This window comes from Erpetoichthys calabaricus, chromosome 13 (genome assembly GCF_900747795.2).
Source record: "Erpetoichthys calabaricus chromosome 13, fErpCal1.3, whole genome shotgun sequence".
Taxonomy (NCBI): Eukaryota; Metazoa; Chordata; class Cladistia; order Polypteriformes; family Polypteridae; genus Erpetoichthys; species Erpetoichthys calabaricus.
The window spans coordinates 10,730,781-10,750,666 of NC_041406.2; the positions used below are offsets into that span (position 1 = coordinate 10,730,781).

The following is a 19,886-nucleotide window of genomic DNA, read 5'->3' on the forward strand; positions in this document are numbered from 1 at the left end:
CGCACTCCTTTGAAGAGGAAGATATGTTTGCATTCTTTTAATTGTGAGACTGAACTGTCATCTCTGTCTTGTCATGGAGCACAGTTTAAACTTTTGAAAAAGAGACAAATGTTTGTTTGCAGTGTTTGAATAACGTTCCTGTATCTCTACAACCTCCTTTGTTTCTGCGCAAATCTGTGACCCAAGCATGACAATATAAAAATAACCATATAAACATATGGTTTCTACTTCGCGGATTTTCTTATTTCGCGGGTGGCTCTAGAACGCAACCCCCGCGATGGAGGAGGGATTACTGTATATAAAAGGCGCTAAAAGACAGATATGAAAGACACTATATATGGTGCTCAGATATTAAAGGAAATGTATAATACCTACAGTACATATGTAGATAGAAAGAGAAGAATCTATAGAATACCGAGATATATATGAAAGGCTCCATAAACAGTGAAAGATACTCTGTATAATATCCACAAAAGCACTACATGATGGATCTGAAAGACAATACACTACAGCACAAAGATATTAAAGGCACAGCAAAACAGAGGGATAGATGTGCATGAAACACAGAAATAGTACAATAGATCAGAGTATATGTACAGTAGAGAGATAAATCAATCATAAAGGCGTTATATGATAGAGAGTTACTGTATATACAGTACATGGAGATACCTACACAGATAGATGGATATGAAAGGCACAGAATATGGTGATAGATATACAACAAACAGAAGACAAATATTAATGGCACTATATAATAGATAGATATGAAAAGCACTATATACAGAACAAAAACAGATGTTAAAGGAATTAAACAATGCCTATAGAGACACAGTCGATATGAAAGGTGCCACATATTATGATAAATATACAATATACAAAGTCAAATATTAGTGGCAATATGAAATACTGTAGATAGATATGAAAAGCACTATATACAGTATAACGATAAATATTAAAGGCACTATGTAATAGATGGATAGATGGATATTTGCAATTCTAAGATAGATTGTTATTAAAGTCACAATATGTAATGAGATAAAAAAGGCAACTTAGATAGATAGATAGACAGACAGACAGACATGAAATTCACTATATAATAGACAGATAAATAGATAGCTATGAAAGGCACTATATAATAGATAGATAGATAGATATGAAAGGCACTATATAATAGATAGATACATAGACTTGAAAAGCACTATATAATAGATAGATAGATAGATAGATAGATAGGAAAGGCACTGTAATAGATATTAAAAACATTGTATAATAAATTGATAGACAAATACAAAATGCACTATATAAAACAGATAATATGAAAGGCACTATATAAAGCACATCGATAAAAAAGCACTATGTAATAAATTGATAACCACTATATAAAAAAACAGAAAAATATAAGATGAGGTGAATTGGAACTCAGTCATTCAAAATCGGAAAACACACAAAACTGCATTTGGACAATGGCCGGGCATGTGGTCCAGATCCTGAATGCTGGGTCTGTGAAGCAGCAGTGCTAACCACATTTAACAATCACTCAATTTCATTTTTTTATTCTTTATTTTTTTAATGCTGGAGAGATTATATCTCTCAGCTGGCTTGGGAATGCCTGGGAATTCCCCAGGAACAGCTGGAATCTGTAGTTGTGGACTGGAATGTCTGGGCTGACCTGCTTGGAATGGTGTTGCCATGACCCTCACCAGGAAAAGTGAATGAAAGATGGGATAAGACGAGATGAATGGACAAAAATCGTAATGTTACCAACACTTTTATTTCGACTGGCAGCGCATGGTTTATGTGTGTAGATGGACTGATCATAAGAATCAGAACATTAGAACGGTCTAGATGAGAACAGGCCCAACAAAGCTTGCCAGTCCTGTGCACTTAATTCTTCCAAAATAACATCAAGTCGAGTTCTGAAAGTCCCTAAAGTCCCGTTGTCTACCACACTACTTGGTCTTTTATTCCATGCGTCTGTGGTTCTCTGTATAAAGAGAAACTTCCTTATGTTTGTGTGACGTTGACCCTTTACAAGTTTCCAACTGTGTCCCCATGTTCTTGATGAACTCATTTTAAAGTCACCGTCTCGATCCACTGGACTGATTCCCTTCATAATTCTAAACACTTCACTCAGGTCTCCTCTTCATCTCCTGTAAAGGCTCAGCTCTTTTAATCTTTCCTCATAACTCATCCCCTGTAGCCCTGAATCAGCCTTGTCGCTCTTCTCTGGACTTTCTCTGGTGCTGCTTTGTCCTTTTTGAGACCCAAACTGCACCCAGTACTCCAGATGAGGCCTCACCAGTGTGTTATAAAAGTTGAGCAGAACCTCCTGTGACTTGTACTCCACACATCAAGGCGCTATATAACCTGACATTCTGTTAGCCTTCTTAATAGCTTCTGAACACTGTCTGGCACTTGATATTCCACTATGACTCCTAAATCCTTCTCATAAGGCGTACTTTCAATTTTTAGACCTGCCATTAAATATTCACGTCTAACATTTTTACCTCCTATGACATTCAATTTCATCTCCCACAAATCTGCTCAAGCCTGTCTGCTGGCCAAGTCTCTCTGTGAAGATTCAGTGGACTCTCTCTATCTTGGTATCATCTGCAGACTTAACCAGCTTGTTATTTATCTATTGTCATACGTGTGCGAATAGGAGACAGCTCATGGGCTCTAGTAAATGTAGTTACCTGCCGAGCCAGGGATTGGCGCTGTTTTCTGACCCTTTCTCTCTTTCTCCCCCTGCAGACCGGGTGATTGAGGGCGCTACTATCACTGATGTTATCCCTGGTGTCTGTCCTCCTCCTACCTTCATAAACTGGCACACCAGTTACCCACTTCAGTTCCGTTTGGACTCCTGTCTGTAAAGACATCCCTACAACTAACTGCGTGTTGATCTACACAAAATGAAGCGGGCTTACCAAGGTGGTACCCCAACTCTTTATCTGTGTTCTCTGTGTCATTTTACAACATATAAATATATAAATGACACTGTATATTTAACAAAATGAAATGATATACAGCAAATACACAAGATACAAGACTTCTTACCAATCTCGATCAACTCAATATCGTTTTACTCATTCCTTGTTGTTCACCGTTTTCCAATACATTCCGCCTTTTTTTGATCTCTGCCTCAATGCCATCTCCTGGCAGCTCCTCATTTGTTAGGACAACTCATGAGTTTTCCTAAATCCTGGTGAAATTAGGAGTGGCTTCTCGAATTATGAAAAGTGATAAAATGCTGTCAACTCCTAAGAGAAGGTCCAAATTTGTGTCACCCTGAGATTTTGGAGCCCGTCGGGACCGTCTTTCCTACTCTGTGATGGGCTCAGATCTCGATCCAGTTGAGAATTTTTGGCTGGCCTTGATAAAGGCTGCTCACTCAGAATCGGCCATGATGCCTCACAGAGCTGGACACTTTTATAAAGAAGAAAGGAGTGTCGTGAAATGTTGTGACTCAGGAGTCCCACAAGCACAGAAGGCCCAAAAATTCTTTTGAGAGGTTGCCCTCTAGGGGGAGTAATGCCATCCAGAGCCCAACTAGATATAAAAAGGGCTCAGAAGAACCTTTGTAAAATAAACGGTTTAATCAATCAGTCAGTCAGTCATTATCCAACCCGCTATATCCTAACACAGGGTCATAGGGGTCTGCTGGAGTCAATCCCAGCCAGCACAGGGTGCAAGGCAGGAACAAACCCCGGGCAGGGCGCCAGCCCACCACGGGGCACACACACCAAGCACAATTTAGGATCACCAATGCACCTAACTGGCATGTCTTTGGACTGTGGGAGGAAACCCACGCAGACACGAGGGAGAACATGCAAACTCCATGCAGGGAGGACCCGGGAAGCGAACCCGGGTCTCCTAACTGCGAGGCAGCAGCGCTACCACTGTAATTGCCTGGCAATCCACAGCAACCAAATTCTCAATACAGAATGCTAATGCAAAATCATCCATCCATCCATTTTCCAACCCGCTGAATCCGAACACAGGGTCACGGGGGTCTGCTGGAGCCAATCCCAGCCAACACAGGGCACAAGGCAGGGAACCAATCCTGGGCAGGGTGCCAACCCACCACAGGACACACACAAACACACCCACACACCAAGCACACACTAGGGCCAATTTAGAATTGCCAATCCACCTAACCTGCATGTCTTTGGACTGTGGGAGGAAACCGGAGCGCCCGGAGGAAACCCACGCAGACACGGGGAGAACATGCAAACTCCACGCAGGGTGGACCCGGGAAGCGAACCCGGGTCTCCTAACTGTGAGGCAGCAGCGCTACCACTGCGCCACCGTGCCGCCCTAATGCAAAATCAGGAAATCACAAAAGCAAAAAATAAAAGCACAGTAAACACAAAGGACCCTCCATGCCAGGAATTACGCAAGGCCCTCCAGTTTACAGGTTGAGCAGTGATTGGCAGGTGGCCCCACCCCCTTTGACATAATCAAATAAACACAAAGAATAATAATATACATGATCAACAAAAAAAAACATTAATGCAAACAAATGACACCAAATTAGACATGAAGCATAACTTTGAACTCCAAAAAAATGACAAGGGGGTAAAATGTCAGAGCTGATGGAGAGCGACCCGAGCACACAGACTCATGGCTGTCATCTACTAAATCAAAGGCAATAAGTCGAAAACCAGGCAAGACAAGAGAAGTAAATCCCCCTGAGAAGTCAAAATATAAAGTAAGGTTTTATCCGCAGATCAGAGCGGGCTCAGTGCAGAAGACTGATCTCTAATCCCGTCTGCCGGTTATTTCAAGGTCACAACTCCAGAGACCACACCCCTAGAAACGAGGGATGTGACCCTGACAACAGTATACAAAATGGCTTCCAAAGCAAGAATAGGCTATACAATCTCAAATTTCAACCTAAATCAGGAAAATATGGACAATACTTGTGCAACCAGTTATTTCCTATTTTATACCGGGAGATCCACTCGAAAGAGGCCCTCGTATATTCTGTAATAACTCTCGCGAAGGCGAAGCGATCAGAGTGAAAAAACGTGCAATGTGCTCCTCAGTATATGGAGCTTCGAACAAGCCGGGATGCAATGAGGTAAGTGCCGGACAACCGTAGTGACATTTAACCTTCGTTTGCAACTTCTGGGTGCCTACCACCCGTACCCCTTCACTTAGTCACTCGACTTCCCATCAGGATGGTGGTGTACAGTATCGGGCAGCGCGTCTTCATGGTGCAAACCTATTGGGTCACCAATCTGTTTAAGCGACATCAGAATCAACTGGATGATCGTGAGTTAACGGAAGGTGACTTCCAGCAAGATGGAGCAATGTGTCACACATTGGCAAGGAGCATGGCAGAAACTGAGCCCTTCTTCAGCAATAGGGTCATTTCAAAGGGGCTTTGGCCACCACGCTCGCCGGATCAGATACCACCAGACTTCTTCCTTTGGGGTCTGCTCAACGGTAAAGTCTATCAGAACAAGTCTCAAACCGTGGAAGATTTAAAGGAAAACATCCAACGTGAAATTGCTGCAATCCCCCTCACCCAAGACGCTTGCTGATACGTTCAGGAACACGGAGCGCCGTGTTGAAATGTGTCTGGCAGGAAATGGAAACCACTTCCAGCATTGCATGTAACGCAATCGATTATATACTGCTCGAAAAAAATGAAAGGACCCCTTTTAAAATTGAGTATAGCGTCAAGTCAATGAAACTTCTGGGCTATTGATCTGGTCAGTTAGGTAGCAGAGGGGCTTGTTCATCAGTTTCAGCTGCTTTGGTGCACTAGAGGGGCGACAATGAGACGACCCCCCAAAACAGGAATAAATGGTTTAACAGGTGGAGGGAGGCCACTGACATTTTTCCCTCCTCATCTATTTTGTCACTCATTTTCCATTTGTCTATGGTCAGTGTCACTACTGGTAGCATGAGGCCTCCCATTGCCAGAAGGTTTGCTGTGTCTTCCAGCACAGTCTCAAGGGCATGGAGTAAATTCCAGGAGACAGACAGGCAGTTACTCCAGGAGAGCTGGACAGGGCCCCTCGTAGAAGGTCCTTAACCCATCATCAGGACCCACTGGTATCTGCTCCTTTGGGCAAGGAGGAATAGGATGAGCACTGGCACAGCCTACAAAATGACCTCCAGCAGGCAGGCAGGCCACTGGTGTGAATGTCTCTGACCAAACAATCAGAAGCAGACTTCATGGGGGTGGCCAGAGGGCCTGACAATGTCCTCTAGTGGGCACCGTGGAGCTCGATTGACATTTGCCATAGAATATCAGAATTGGCAGGTCCACCGATGGCGGGCTCCCTGTGCTTTTCACAGATGAGAGCAGGTTCACCCTGGGCACATGTGACAGACGTGATAGGTTTCTGGAGAAGCAGTGGAGAACATTATGCTGCTTGTGACATCGTTCAGCATGAGTGGTTTGGTGGAGGGGTCAGTGATGGTCTGGGGAGGCATATCCATGGAGGAACGCACAGACCTCTACAGGCTAGACAATGGTGGGCACCTTGACTGCCATTAGGTACTGGGATGAAATCCTTGGACCCATTGTCAGACCCTATGCAGTCTCCTCATGGTCCCCGACAATGCCCGGTGGGCCTCATGAGGATGAAGGAATTGATACCATTGACGGCCCCATCAACCACCCCCCCACGCTCACTCGCCGGACCTCAATCCAATAGAACACCTTTGGGTGGGACATTATGTTTCGATCCATCTGATGCCTCAAACTGTTAAGGAGCTCAGTGATGCCCTGGTCCAGATATGAGAGGAGATCCCCCAGGACACCATCCGTTGTCTCATTAGGACATTGTGAGGCATGCATACAAGGATGTGGGGACCATACAAACTACTGAGTACGATTTGGAGTTGGTGCCATGAGATTTCAGCAAAATGGACTCACCTGCCTGCCAGCCACATCATTTTTTTCCCTTTGATTTTCAGCCCTCTGTAGGTTGATCATTTTCATTTCCATCAAATGATGTGGCTGCCATCCTTTCGTTCCTAACACATCACCATATCAGTCCATAGCCGTAGAGACAGCCAGCAGGAGTTTTTTCCCATTGAGATCTGAGCTGTTTTCTAAGTGTGCCTTTAATGTATTTGCGCAGTTTACATACGTCAAGGGAGAGAGCGTATCTGTTTGGTTCAGACTGCTTCATCCTAACGGGAGTTATAACAGAATATTCGGGGGCCTCTTTCAGTGAATCTCCCTGTATTTCTATTTAATTTTGACCAATTTACAGAGACAGGCTTTCACTTTGACATTAAAGAGTCTTTTGCTGTCGGTGGGCGTCACATTACACCCTCCTTTCATTCAATGTTGTAGACCAAATAAAATGTGACAATGTCTTGGGTGTTGCAGTTGGGGTGAGTACTTCTTATAAGCACTGTACCTGCAAACGACCCACTGGGATATGTAGAAAGTGGCCGGGCTGGGAAATGAACCCAAACCCCTCCCGTGTGACAGAAGCACTGGAGGAACGGCCACTTTCAAGTGGCCTAGTAAACACTTGAGTGAAAAAAAAATGGCTTCAGGGGGAAAAAAATGCAGAGAATGGCCTTTAACAAGTCAAAGTGCCAAGTTCATTTTAGGACTGGGTTTTACGATCAAAAGCGGCAGTTAAGGAACAAATAAGGAATATATTAAGAATTGGGAATCCATTAATCCGATAATAATAAGTCACTTGACTACACCAAGTAAAAACAAGATTAACTCCAACCTGCTAAGTCGGCCTCCAGATCTGCCAGGGTCTGCTGTAGCTGAGCGGTGAGGCCCAGGTCTCCACAGTGATCCACGTCATTATCCTCTGGGTGCTGACCGCCGCTGCTGCCGCTCCACCTAAAGAGAAGGATTAAGCAAACACTTGAGTGCTGGGGGGCTACACCTTTCATTGGCAAAGGAGCTGAAAGGCAAGAGTTTTGGGGAGTTCAGATCATAATGTTTGAGGGGTGGTGGAAAGAATGGAAAGAGGGGACGTTGTGTCCGTATTCCTGCTTGGATCAAATCAAGACCATACAGTGCATCCGGAAAGTATTCACAGTGCATCACTTTTTCCACATTTTGTTATGTTACAGCCTTATTCCAAAATGGATTAAATTCATTTTTTTCCTCAGAATTCTACACACAACACCCCATAATGACAACGTGAAAAAAGTTTACTTCAGGTTTTTGCAAATTTATTAAAAATAAAAAAATTGAGAAAGCACATGTCCATAAGTATTCACAGCCTTTGTTCAATACTTTGTCGATGCTCCTTTGGCAGTAATTCCAGCCTCAAGTCTTTTTCAATATGATGCCACAAGCTTGGCACACCTATCCTTGGCCAGTTTGGCCCATTCCTCTTTGCAGCACCTCTCAAGCTCCATCAGGTTGGATGGGAAGCGTCGGTGCACAGCCATTTAAAGATCTCTCCAGAGATGTTCAATCAGATTCAAGTCTGGGCTCTGGCTGGGCCACTCAAGGACATTCACAGAGTTGTCCTGAAGTCACTCCTTTGATATCTTGGCTGTGTGCTTAGGGTCGTTGCCCTGCTGAAAGATGAACCGTCGCCCCAATCTGAGGTCAAGAGCGCTCTGGAGCAGGTTTTCATCCAGGATGTCTCTGTACATTGCTGCAGTCATCTTTCCCTTTATCCTGACTAGTCTCCCAGTCCCTGCCGCTGAAAAACATCCCCACAGCGTGATGCTGCCACCACCATGCTTCACTGTAGGGATGGCATTGGCCTGGTGATGAGCGGTGCCTGGTTTCCTCCAAACGAGACGCCTGGCATTCACACCAAAGAGTTCAATCTTTGTCTCAACAGACCAGAGAATTTTCTTTCTCATGGTCTGAGGGTCCTTCAGGTGCCTTTTGGCAAACTCCAGGCGGGCTGCCATGTGCCTTTTACTAAGGAGTGGCTTCTGTCTGGCCACTCTACCATACAAACCTGATTAGTGGATTGCTGCAGAGATGGTTGTCCTTCTGGAAGGTTCTCCTCTCTCCACAGAGGACCTCTGACAGAGTGACCATCGGGTTCTTTGTCACCTCCCTGACTAAGGCCCTTCTCCCCCGATCGCTCAGTTTAGATGGCTGGCCAGCTCTAGGAAGAGTCCTGGTGGTTTCGAACTTCTTCCATTTACAGATGATGGAGGCCACTGTGCTCATTGGGACCTTCAAAGCAGCAGAATTTTTTCTGTAACCTTCCCCAGATTTGTGCCTCAAGACAATCCTGTCTCGGAGGTCTACAGACAATTCCTTTGACTTCATGCTTGGTTTGTGCTCTGATATGAACTGTCAACTGTGGGACCTTCTATAGACAGGTGTGTGCCTTTCCAAATCATGTCCAGTCAACTGAATTTACCACAGGTGGACTCCAATGAAGCTGCAGAAACATCTCAAGGATGATCAGGGGAACCAGGATGAACCTGAGCTCAATTTGGAGCTTCATGGCAAAGGCTGTGAATACTTATGTACATGTGCTTTCTCAATTTTTTTATCTTTAATAAATTTGCAAAAACCGCAAGTAAACGTTTTTCATGTTGTCATTATGGGGTGTTGTGTGTAGAATTCTGAGGAAAAAAATGAGTTTAATCCATTTTGGAATAAGGCTGTAACAGAACAAAATGTGGAAAAAGTGATGGGCTGTGAATACTTTTTGGATGCACTCTATATTAGAAAAAAAAAGGGTCCACCATAAGAACTGTCACAGAATCAAAGAGGCAGCCTGCGTTGTCATGGGACCACCTGGACACCTCGGGAAGCCTGAATCCTTTGGTATGAGCCTCACAACCAAACGTTCAGGGCAGCCTAAACTTCAAATCCCACATCCCGTCTCCAAGGTGATAATGTTGGTACAGTGGCCAGCATTGCCACCTCTCAGTCCTGGGGTTGAATTCCATTCCTAGGAGAACAATTTAGAGGAGAAAAGGTCATCGAGCCCAACAACCCTCGCCAATCCTGTCCACCTTATTTCTCCATCAAGCTGAAATCTGAAGGTCCCTGAAGTTCTCCTTTCCTCCTCACTATTTAGTCACTGATGGCACATCACAGTCGTGGCCAAAAAATATTGGCAACCCCTGCACTTCTTTCAGAAAGTGCCCAACTTCTCCCAGAAAACAGCTGCAATTCCAAATACCTTGGCACTCCTGTGTTTATTTCTTTGGCTTGCATTGGAACAACACAAAGGAAAAGAAAAACAGAGAAAGAAAAGTCAAATCGGATTCTCATTCAACAAAGAAGTCCAGAAATGGCCGCATCTGAGCTTTTCTATGTGATGAAAAATGTTTATGTGTTTTAAGTTTTGTCTGTGTCCCCGTGATCTTACTTTAAAGTAACCATTGGGATCTACCATCACCATCATCATCATCGTCATTCGTCGGCTGGGTGTTTTGACTGTTCATCAGTTGGCAGACTTTGTGCAGTCGAGAACAAGTTTCCACCATTTGTCTCGTTCGGCATGTCGGACTGTTTTTCTATCGGTGTCAGCGGTGTTCTGCTAATACAGTTTTATTGGGTGCCCTTGTCTTGGTAATTGAATTCCCTCTTGTAGAGGGTGTGTTTTCTGTTAGGTTCTGTTGAGTCCTATCCATTATGAGGGATGGCCGATGTCCTTACCTGGCTGGGACGCCCTCCAGGTGGAAGGACAGGGTAGGGCAGCTTACACAGGGCTCTGCCTCCCCCAGGACGCTAGATGGCAGCGAGCCCAGGCTCAAATCCTTGCATGGGTACCTGCAAAGCATGCCGGGTATTGCAGTCCCAGGCTCCAACCTCAGAGCTACAGCGTCATATCACTGGGGATTAGACAAAAAGGAACTGCCTGCATCCCATTAATAAGCCAGAGTCAGGAGGAGGAGGAGGAGGACAACGCCTGCCTGGAGGAGTGGAAGAGGCAGTGACAGAGGGAGAAGAAGATAAAAGAGTGGTGCTGTATTGTACTTGTGGTGGGAAACACTTGGGGAAGAGTTTCCCACAATAAAAGACTCTTTGCCCTTTATACTTGTGTCTGCGCCTGCTTTTGTTGGGTGTCTGGGGAGCTGGAGCGACCCCTGGTGTCCTCACCATGTAAGTTGTCTCTGTCACACACGTGCGCATAGGAGGAAGCTGAAGGGCTCACAAAGGGATAATTCCATGCCAGAGCAAGGGGTGGCAGGGTGCACTGACCCTTCCTGTTTTCATCGGTAGACCAACTACGGGAAATTTCGCCTGGACTCGATCACGTCATTTCCAGTTCTGGGCCCGATGACATCACTTCCGGGTCTGGGCCCGATGACATCACTTCCGGGTCTGGCCCCGATGACATCACTTCCGGGTCTGGCCCCGATGACATCACTTCCGCTGCCAGGCATTAAAACCGCCCACGTTTGCCTGTCTGTACTGTTCTGTGTTAAGACCGGCACCATTTGAACCACAACTTCCGATTTGGCAGCCTACTTCAAACATACAGCACGGGTGGCTGCCCCCAAACCTATCTCTGTGTCTTGTGGAGTCCTTTCAGAAGGAGGTGCAAAAAGGCCTGGAAAGCAGCTGGCATCTGCGAGTATTTAGAAAGAAATCCTGATAGCCCCCTTATCAGTGCAAATGGATATTAGCTGCTTTAGTCCTAATTGATGGCCTTTAAGAAGGTTTCTCATTCTCAAGGTGTCACACAAGAAGCATCTCCTGATGGGTAAAGGCACAGAGCTCTCTCAAGACCTTCACAACCTTACTGTGGCCAAACACAGTGATGGCATTGGTGACAGACACATCTCTAAACTTCTGAATGTTCCAGTGAGCACCGTTAATTCGGAAGTGGAAAGAACATCATGTCACCATAAAGCGGCCACAACCAGGGGCTCCTCGCTAGATTTCTGACAGAGGAGTCCAAAGAATAATCAGAAGAGCCAAGGACCACTGGTGGAGAGCTTCACAAAGACCTGGAATTAGCAGGTCCAGTTGATTCAAAGAAATTGAACAATAAGTAATGCACTCCACCGCCATGGCCTCTATGCACGCTCATTGCACAAGACTCCACTGCTGAAGAAAAAGCACGTTGAACCTCATTTAAAGTTTACTACACAACATTTGGACAAGCCAATGAAATCATGGGAGCAGAGTGTCTGGTCAGATGAAATCAAAATGGAACTCTTTGGATGTCATTGGAGGAGAAATGGCACTGCACATCACCCCAAAAACACTGGCAGACTTTATAGAATTGAAGGAAGGATGAATGGAGAAATGTAGCGGGACATTCTTGAGAAGAATCTGCTGCCATCTACCAGGATGCTGGACATTTCAGCAAGACAAGGATCCCAAACACACAGCCAAGGAAACTCTCAATTGGTGTCAGAGAATCCATATTACTAACCGAAGGTTGTAAACCGGATGGGCGCAAGGTGCATCGAGGCGCACGCACAGTGCCGCACTGCAGCGAGCCCACCCATAGCTACCGACACAGCCTCACAAAACACAGAATCGAGAACGTTGTAAACCGGATGTCACGAATCGCCCGCCTACCAATGTGATCGCTTTGAAGACCCATATAGGTAAACCGGATGGCCGCAGGGCGCAACCTGAGGTGTGATTAAATGAGAACTTTACCATGGCTACAACCTGTACACTAAACCAGAGGTACAGCGTGCACGCCGGAGTGTGGAGACGCCCGAGCGCGACCGCCCACACCACCGCATATACCACGTTGGTGCCAGGAATGTGGATCACATGACGGTCATTCAGTTTGGCGCCCGACCCAGAGTCAAACGCGGCGGTGTCCCAGATCGTGGCGGCTTCCCGGAGTCAGTGGGTGGCGCCCAAATAACACACTTGCTCTACTCCACTGTGCCAGTGATATACATCACATGACGGTCACAGACTCTAACCCAGCGGCTTCCCACACTCAGTGGCTGGCACACGAGCCCCACAACCTGTGAACTGAACTTGCCGTGCAAAACTCTGCCAGCAGTCGGTGTCAGCACAGGCAACGGAATCACGTCTCCACAGAACAAGACGGAACAGAAACTGATTGCCATTCTTGGATTTCGTGGGCTTACTAGTACAGAAAATAAAGAAGCTGCTAGAATGGCTCAGTCAATCACCAGACTTGAATCCAATTGAAAAATCTATGGAAAGACCTGATGGTCAGAGTTCATAGAAGAGGCCCCCCGAACTTTCCAGATTTGAAGACAGTTGGTGTGGAAGAATCGGCCAAAATCACAGCTGAGCAATGCATGCGACTCGTTTCTCCATATAGGAGGCGTCTTGAAGCTGTCATCACCGACAAAGGCTTTTCCACTAAGTATGAAATACATTTCAGTAAGCGTGTTCAATACGTATTCCCCGTGTCATTCCACTTTATTACGCATAACTTAATTTAAGGACTTACTTCTTTTGATTTCTTTGTATATGTGGATTACATGGGTTGTCATCGACTTCTGCTGAAAACTTCATGTCAAGAGCCCCAGTAGAAATAGATTTACTGAGAAAAACGTCGACATGTTCAATATTTACTTTCCCTGCTGTATGTTCCCTAATTTAGCATATTATACTAATTCATACATATGTATGAATGTGAAAAGGTTCTAAGTTTAATATTGAGGGGTGGCTGACAATTAGGCTTTCATAGATAGATAGATACTTTATTAATCCCAGGGGGAAATTCACATACTCCAGCAGCAAAAAATATTAAATTAAAGAGTAATAAAAAATGCAGGTAAAAAAACAGACAATAACATGAATAATATTCAACGTTTACCCCCTCTGGTGGAATTGAAGAGTCGCATAGTTTGGGGGAGGAATGATCTTCTCAGTCTGTCAGTGGAGCAGGACAGTGACAGCAGTCTGTCGCTGAAACTGTTCCTCTGTCTGGAGATAACACTGTTTAATGGATGTAGTGGATTCTCCATAATTGATAGGAGCCTGCTGAGTGCCCGTTGCTCTGCTACGGATGTCAAACCGTCCAGCTCTATGCCAACAATAGAGCCTGCCTTCCTCACCAGTTTGTCCAGGCGTGAGGCATCCTTCTTCTAAATGCTGCCTCCCCAGCACACCACTGCGTAGAAGAGGGCACTCGCCACAACCATCTGATAGAACATCTGCAGCATCTTATTGCAGATGTTGAAGGACGCCAGCCTTCTAAGGAAGTACAGGCGGCTCTGTCCTTTCTTGCACTGAGAATCAGTATTGGCAGTCCAGTCCAATTTATCATCCAGCTGCACTCCCAGGTATTTATAGGTCTGCACCCTCTGCACACAGTCACCTATAGGGCCTCTATGTGTATGTGTGTTAATCTTAAAGTGCGAGAGTTGACCAACCTGGTAATATGATAGAAGATATGCCAAGTCCCAAATAACCCACAATAATACAGCAGGCAGGTCAGAGGATCATCTTCTGGGTTCATGTGATGTAAGCGATACCACCCCGGGCTGATAGAGGGTGCTGTTGCTAACAGTATTATCTCTTTCTTTCACCTGCAGTGGTGAGAATACACCCAGTGAGTCCAAATGACTCTGCCTCTTCTGGTTGGTTCCCTACAAAAACCCACATGCCCCAGAGAAAGATGTTTCAATCTGGACCCAAACCGGGTAGAGGATGGAGCTGCCGGTCAAGTCAGCTCAGCAAGTTCCCAAAACTAAGAAGACTGACGTTTATTTCTGTTTTGTGCATATTTTTATGCCATCGAGCGCCTATTTGCATTAATAATAATTGAACTAAGATTAAAAATGGACAACCCGACTGGCACCTTGACGCTTCCATTAAGTCCTTATGTGTCCTTCTACCCATCCACATTGTCCTTGTTTTGCTGCTGTATAGAAGGAAGCTCAAGCACGAGGCTTTGAATATTCAGATCTTTAGTTGTCTTGATATTTTGCTTAGTCGGATACTTTGGAGCTTCCAGAAGGTTATCCAGGCTTGGGCTTTTTGAGTTTTGACATCGTCGAGAATGTTGGCAACCACTGACGTCAGGCATTTGAATTCACTTAAGATCTCAATTTGCTCTCCTTTAATTGTTAAAGGGAGCTACGAGCCTCTCTGCAGTCAGATTATCATTAGTTGGTTTACGTTAATTTCTAGGCTGACCTGTTCTGTTGCTTGATTATTTTCTCTTGCTGTTGCTGTGCTCTTACTCGATCCCTCTCTTGGGTTTTTGACTTCTCACTCTTTGGCGAGTAACAAAGCCAAATTGGTCTGGTGAGCATATGATGTCGTTGATGATGATGATTAATAGAAATGGAGACAGTGCGTCTTCCTGGAAAACTCCGAACTCGCCTGACTTATGTCATCAGGATCCGCCTAATTCCTTTCAATAATTCTAATTCTGCTTTCATCGTGTCACCTCTTAAATTCTGTTTGCTTAAACTGAAAACGTTTAACATCCTTCAGTCATTTCTCACAGCTCAGACCCCTCAGTGCTCTCTAGGCCCCATCATCCATCCATCCATCCATCCATTTTCCAACCCGCTGAATCCGAACACAGGGTCACGGGGGTCTGCTAGAGCCAATCCCAGCTAACACAGGGCACAAGGCAGGAACCAAACCCGGGCAGGGTGCCAACCCACCGCAGGACACACACAAACACACCAAGTACACACTAGGGCCAATTTAGAATCGCCAATCCACCTAACCTGCATGTCTTTGGACTGTGGGAGGAAACCCACGCAGACACTGGGAGAACATGCAAACTCCACGCAGGGAGGACCCGGGAAGCGAACCCAGGTTCCCAAGGTCTCCCAACTGCAAGGCAGCAGTGCTACCCACTGCGCCACCGTGCCGCCCACAGTCCCCATCATACGTCGCGATTTTTTCCAGTGATTTTCACTTGCGGGCTTCATTTACAAAATCTTAGTGAGTTGTTCTGAATACCGAACCAGCACCCATATATTTGTATTGCACCTTTCCACAGTAAGAACTACGCTGGAGTGTGCAACAAGTGTCACACTATTATGTTCTTATTACTGGGAGACTGAATTACTGTGGGTTCACCACAAGAAGCATCTCAGTTTGAAGATTTGTGCTGTGGTGAACTGCAGTGGTGAGCTGTGAACCCGCGATCTCCAGCTCGGAAGTGAGGGCTAAATGGAGAGCTCCACCCGTCAGCCACACAGAGTCCGTCTTTGAACACACTGGGAGGGCTGCGCTTCCCTGGTGACGCCAGCTGATCGCTCTCTCTCTCTCTGTCAGACCCGACCTTTTCTTCTGTGTAGCGGTGCCAGTGCTCTCCACCCGTCCACAATGCTAATCCCACACTTACTGCCAACATAATTTCCATGGACTCACACCACAAAGCATTTCAATTTGAAGATTTGCGCTATCGGGAACTGCATTAGAGAACCCATTTCTCTGGCTCAGAAGTGAGCACTATGCATTGTGAGCTAAATGGGGACCCCCCGTCGGCCAGCCGCACAGAGCCCTTTCTCTGAACTAACATTGAGAGTGTTGAACTTCCCTGGTAACGTCAGCTGATCTCTCCCCCTCTTCCTCTGTGTCAGGCCCAACATTTTTTCTGTGTAGCAGTGCCACTACACTCCACCCATGCACAGTGCAAATCCCACCCTTGTTGTCAACTGAATTGCTGCCGACTCGCACCACAAAGTGTGCTGCGATGGACTGTTCACAGGTGTTCTGACTCGAAGGTGAGCACTTTTTGGCGTGAGCTCCACCCATCCTGACCACTGTGAGTGTTACCCTTCTCCGGTGACATCCGCTGATCTCTATCTGTGTCAGCCCCCACCCTTTTTCTGGGCAAAGTTGCCACTACACTCCACCCATGCGCAGTGCAAATCCCACCCTTGTTGCCAGCTGAACTGCTGTGGACTCACAAATCAAAGCACCTCAGTTCGGAGGTTTGTGCTGTGGTGAACTGCGAACCTGCGCTCTCCGACTTGGTGGCGAGTACTTTGTGGCGTGTGCTAGATGGAGAGCTCCGCCCATCTGTGATCACTGTGAGCGTTGCCCTTCTCCAGTGACGTCAACTGATCTTTATCTGTGTCAACCCCCACCCTTTGTCTCAGCAGCATTACCACTACCCTCCACCTGTCTACAGTGCAAATCCCACCCTCGTCACCAGCTGACCCACACCATGAAGCATTTCAGTGAGAAGATTTGTTCAATGGTGAGCTGCAAACCTGCGATCTCCGGCTCTGAAGTGATTGCTAAATGGAGATCTCCACCCGTGAGCCACATACAGTCCATCTCTGAACACTGTGAGTGGTGTGCTTCCCTGGTGACATCAAGTTGATCCCCCCTCTAACAATGTCAGCACCCCACCTTTTTTTACTGTGTAGCAGTGCCAGTGCTCTTCACCCAGCCACAGTACAAATCCCACACTTGTTGCCAACTTAACTTCTGTGGACTCGCACCACGAAGCATTTCAGTTTGAAGATCTGCGCTATCTGAGCGGAGAACCCCTTCCCTGGCTCAGAAGCAAGCACTTTGCGTTGTGGGCTAAATGGGGACATCTGTCGGCCAGCCGTGCAGGACCCATCTCTGAACAGACTCTGAGTGCCCCACTTCCCTGGTAACGTCAGCTGATCTCCCCCTCTCTCTCTCTCTCTGTGTCAGACTCCATGTTTTTTCCGCATAGTGGTGCCACTACACTCCACCTGTCCACAGTGCAAATCCCATTCTAGTTGCCACCTGAATTGCTGTGGACTCACACTGCAAAGCATCTCAGTTCGGAGGTTTATGGTGTAGTGAACTGCAAACCCGCGCTCTCTGACTCGGAGGCGAGCACTTTGAGGTGTGTGCTAAATGGAAAGCTCCGTCCATCTCTGACCACTGTGAGCGTTGCCCTTCTCTGGTGACATCGGCAGATCTCAATCTGTGTCAATCTCCACTTTGTCTCAGCAGCGTTACCACCACACTCCACCTGTCCACAGTGCAAATCCCACCCTCGTCACCAGCTGACTCGCACCATGAAGCAGTTCAGGTAGTAGATTCGTTAAATGGTGAACTGCCAGTGGTGAGCTGCAAACCCGCAATCTCCAGCTCAGAAGGAAGTGCTAAATGGAGAGCTCCATCCATCAGCCACACAGAGTCCACCTCTGAACACACTGGGAGTGCTGTGCTTCCCTGGTGACGTCAGTCTGATCCCTCTCTCTGTGCCAGACTCCACATTTTGTCTGTGTAGCGTTACCACTACACTCCACCTGTCCACAGTGCAAATCCCACCCTCGTCACCAGCTAACTCACACCATGAAGCATTCCAGTTTGAAGATTTGCTCTATTGTGAACTGCCTGAAGTGAGCGGAGAACCCCTTCTCTGGCTCAGAAGCAAGCACTTTGCGTTGTGGGCTAAATGGTGACCTCTGTCGGCCAGCCACGCAGGGCTCATCTCTGAACACACTGCGAGTGCTGCACTTCCCTGGTGACGTCGGCAGATCTCAATCTGTGTCAATCTCCACTTTGTCTCAGCAGCGTTACCACTACACTCCACCTGTCCCCAGTGCAAATCCCACCCTCGTCACCAGCTGACCCACACCACGAAGCAGTTCAGGTAGTAGATTTGTTCAATGGTGAACTGTTGGCACAGAGGCGAGCAGATCGCACTCTAAGCTAAACAGGATAGCTCCACCTGCCAGCCACACAGAACTTGATGAGGGTCACACTGTGGCTGAACCCCAAACTCTGTATTAGCCACCCTGCTTTTGACCCTGGCTCCCCTGTAGAGTTCAGTTCCCTTGATCGGTGGTCCCCGACAATGTCGTACCTGTTTGGCGAGCACCAGCCAGTGTCACCCTTTTCTTCGGGGGCACTGTCCTCGCACACAGCCTCCTCCAGAGGGACAGGTCCATCTGTCTGACATGCATCATGGGTGGAGCGGAGATGGCTGACTGTGTGGTCAGAGGTAATGCAGGTGTTGTCAGATGTGTGAGGGCTGCCCTTCGGCACTTCTTCCTCATCTTCCTCCTCTTCCTCTGACTTTTGGTCAGAACATCCTTCTTGCTGGGTTCCCTGCCAGTCTGTTCAGTCAGAATACAAACAAGATGTGGGAAATGTCAAATCGAAAAAGGCAATCAACAACATTTATTTTTGATACAAATGCTTTGGCTCAAAAGTGCTTTACAGGATGAGGAAAGAAAAAATAAAAAAATAAAAATGAGATCGGGCAACACTAAGTAATAAAGAATAAAGTAAGGTCAGATGGTCGGAAGGACAGAAAATGCAAAACAAAAAACTTCAGAAGGCTGGGGAAAAAAAAATCTGCAGGGGTTCCGAGGCTACGAGACCACCTGGCCAGCCCCCACTGGGCAAAAAGACAGAGCAGAAATAACTGAAAGGGTTTTTGGAAACTTAAGAGAAGTTGCTAGAAATGTAATTAGGAAAGAAAATCCTTTCAGACGTATAGTAAGAAATGACACTGAGTGGCACAGTGATTGGCACTACTGCCTCATGGCTACAGGGACCTGGGTTCAATTTCAAGACATGTCACCGTGTCTGTTTTCTGCACTTCCACTCAAGTCTGCGTGGACCTTTTCTTTTATATCCTTAAGTTGCCCAAGGCATCCATTTAATTGAGTCAGGGAGTTCAATTTTGAGGTGACAGAATCAGAAATCCCCTGGGCACATCCACACCTGGTCTGAATTCAGTGTCACACACATGTGTTTGGGAGTCAGCCAAAGGGAGCAAAAGATGGTAATTCCACGCCAGACCAGGGGTGGCGGGGTGCACTAAACCGCCCTTCTTTTCTCACTACAGACTGTGACACTAGAGGGCGCTGTCACTCCTCTAACCCGATAAGACAAATGTCCAGGACAGCAGGTCAAATCACTAAAAACGTATTTTTACCAACTCATTGTAAGAAACACAGTAATACAATTTACTGATCAACACAAGGATTACAAAGATATGATAACTGCATGTATATCGACAGAATTTCTGCCTAATTTCCCCCTAGGGTCATATCTATCAATCTATCTATGATAGATACAGTAGATAGAT

General features: G+C 46.3%; 1 protein-coding gene across 1 annotated transcript in view; it reads right to left on the reverse strand.

Annotated features, from left to right (window-relative positions):
• Positions 1-19,886, reverse strand: part of cobl (cordon-bleu WH2 repeat protein) — a 333,465-nt gene that overhangs the window by 51,564 nt on the left and 262,015 nt on the right. The window contains exons 13-14 of the mRNA XM_051936126.1: positions 18,654-18,906; positions 7,716-7,834 (exon numbers count right to left, since the gene is read on the reverse strand). Coding sequence (XP_051792086.1) covers positions 7,716-7,834; positions 18,654-18,906 — 372 coding nt within the window. The remainder of the gene's footprint in view (positions 1-7,715; positions 7,835-18,653; positions 18,907-19,886) is intronic.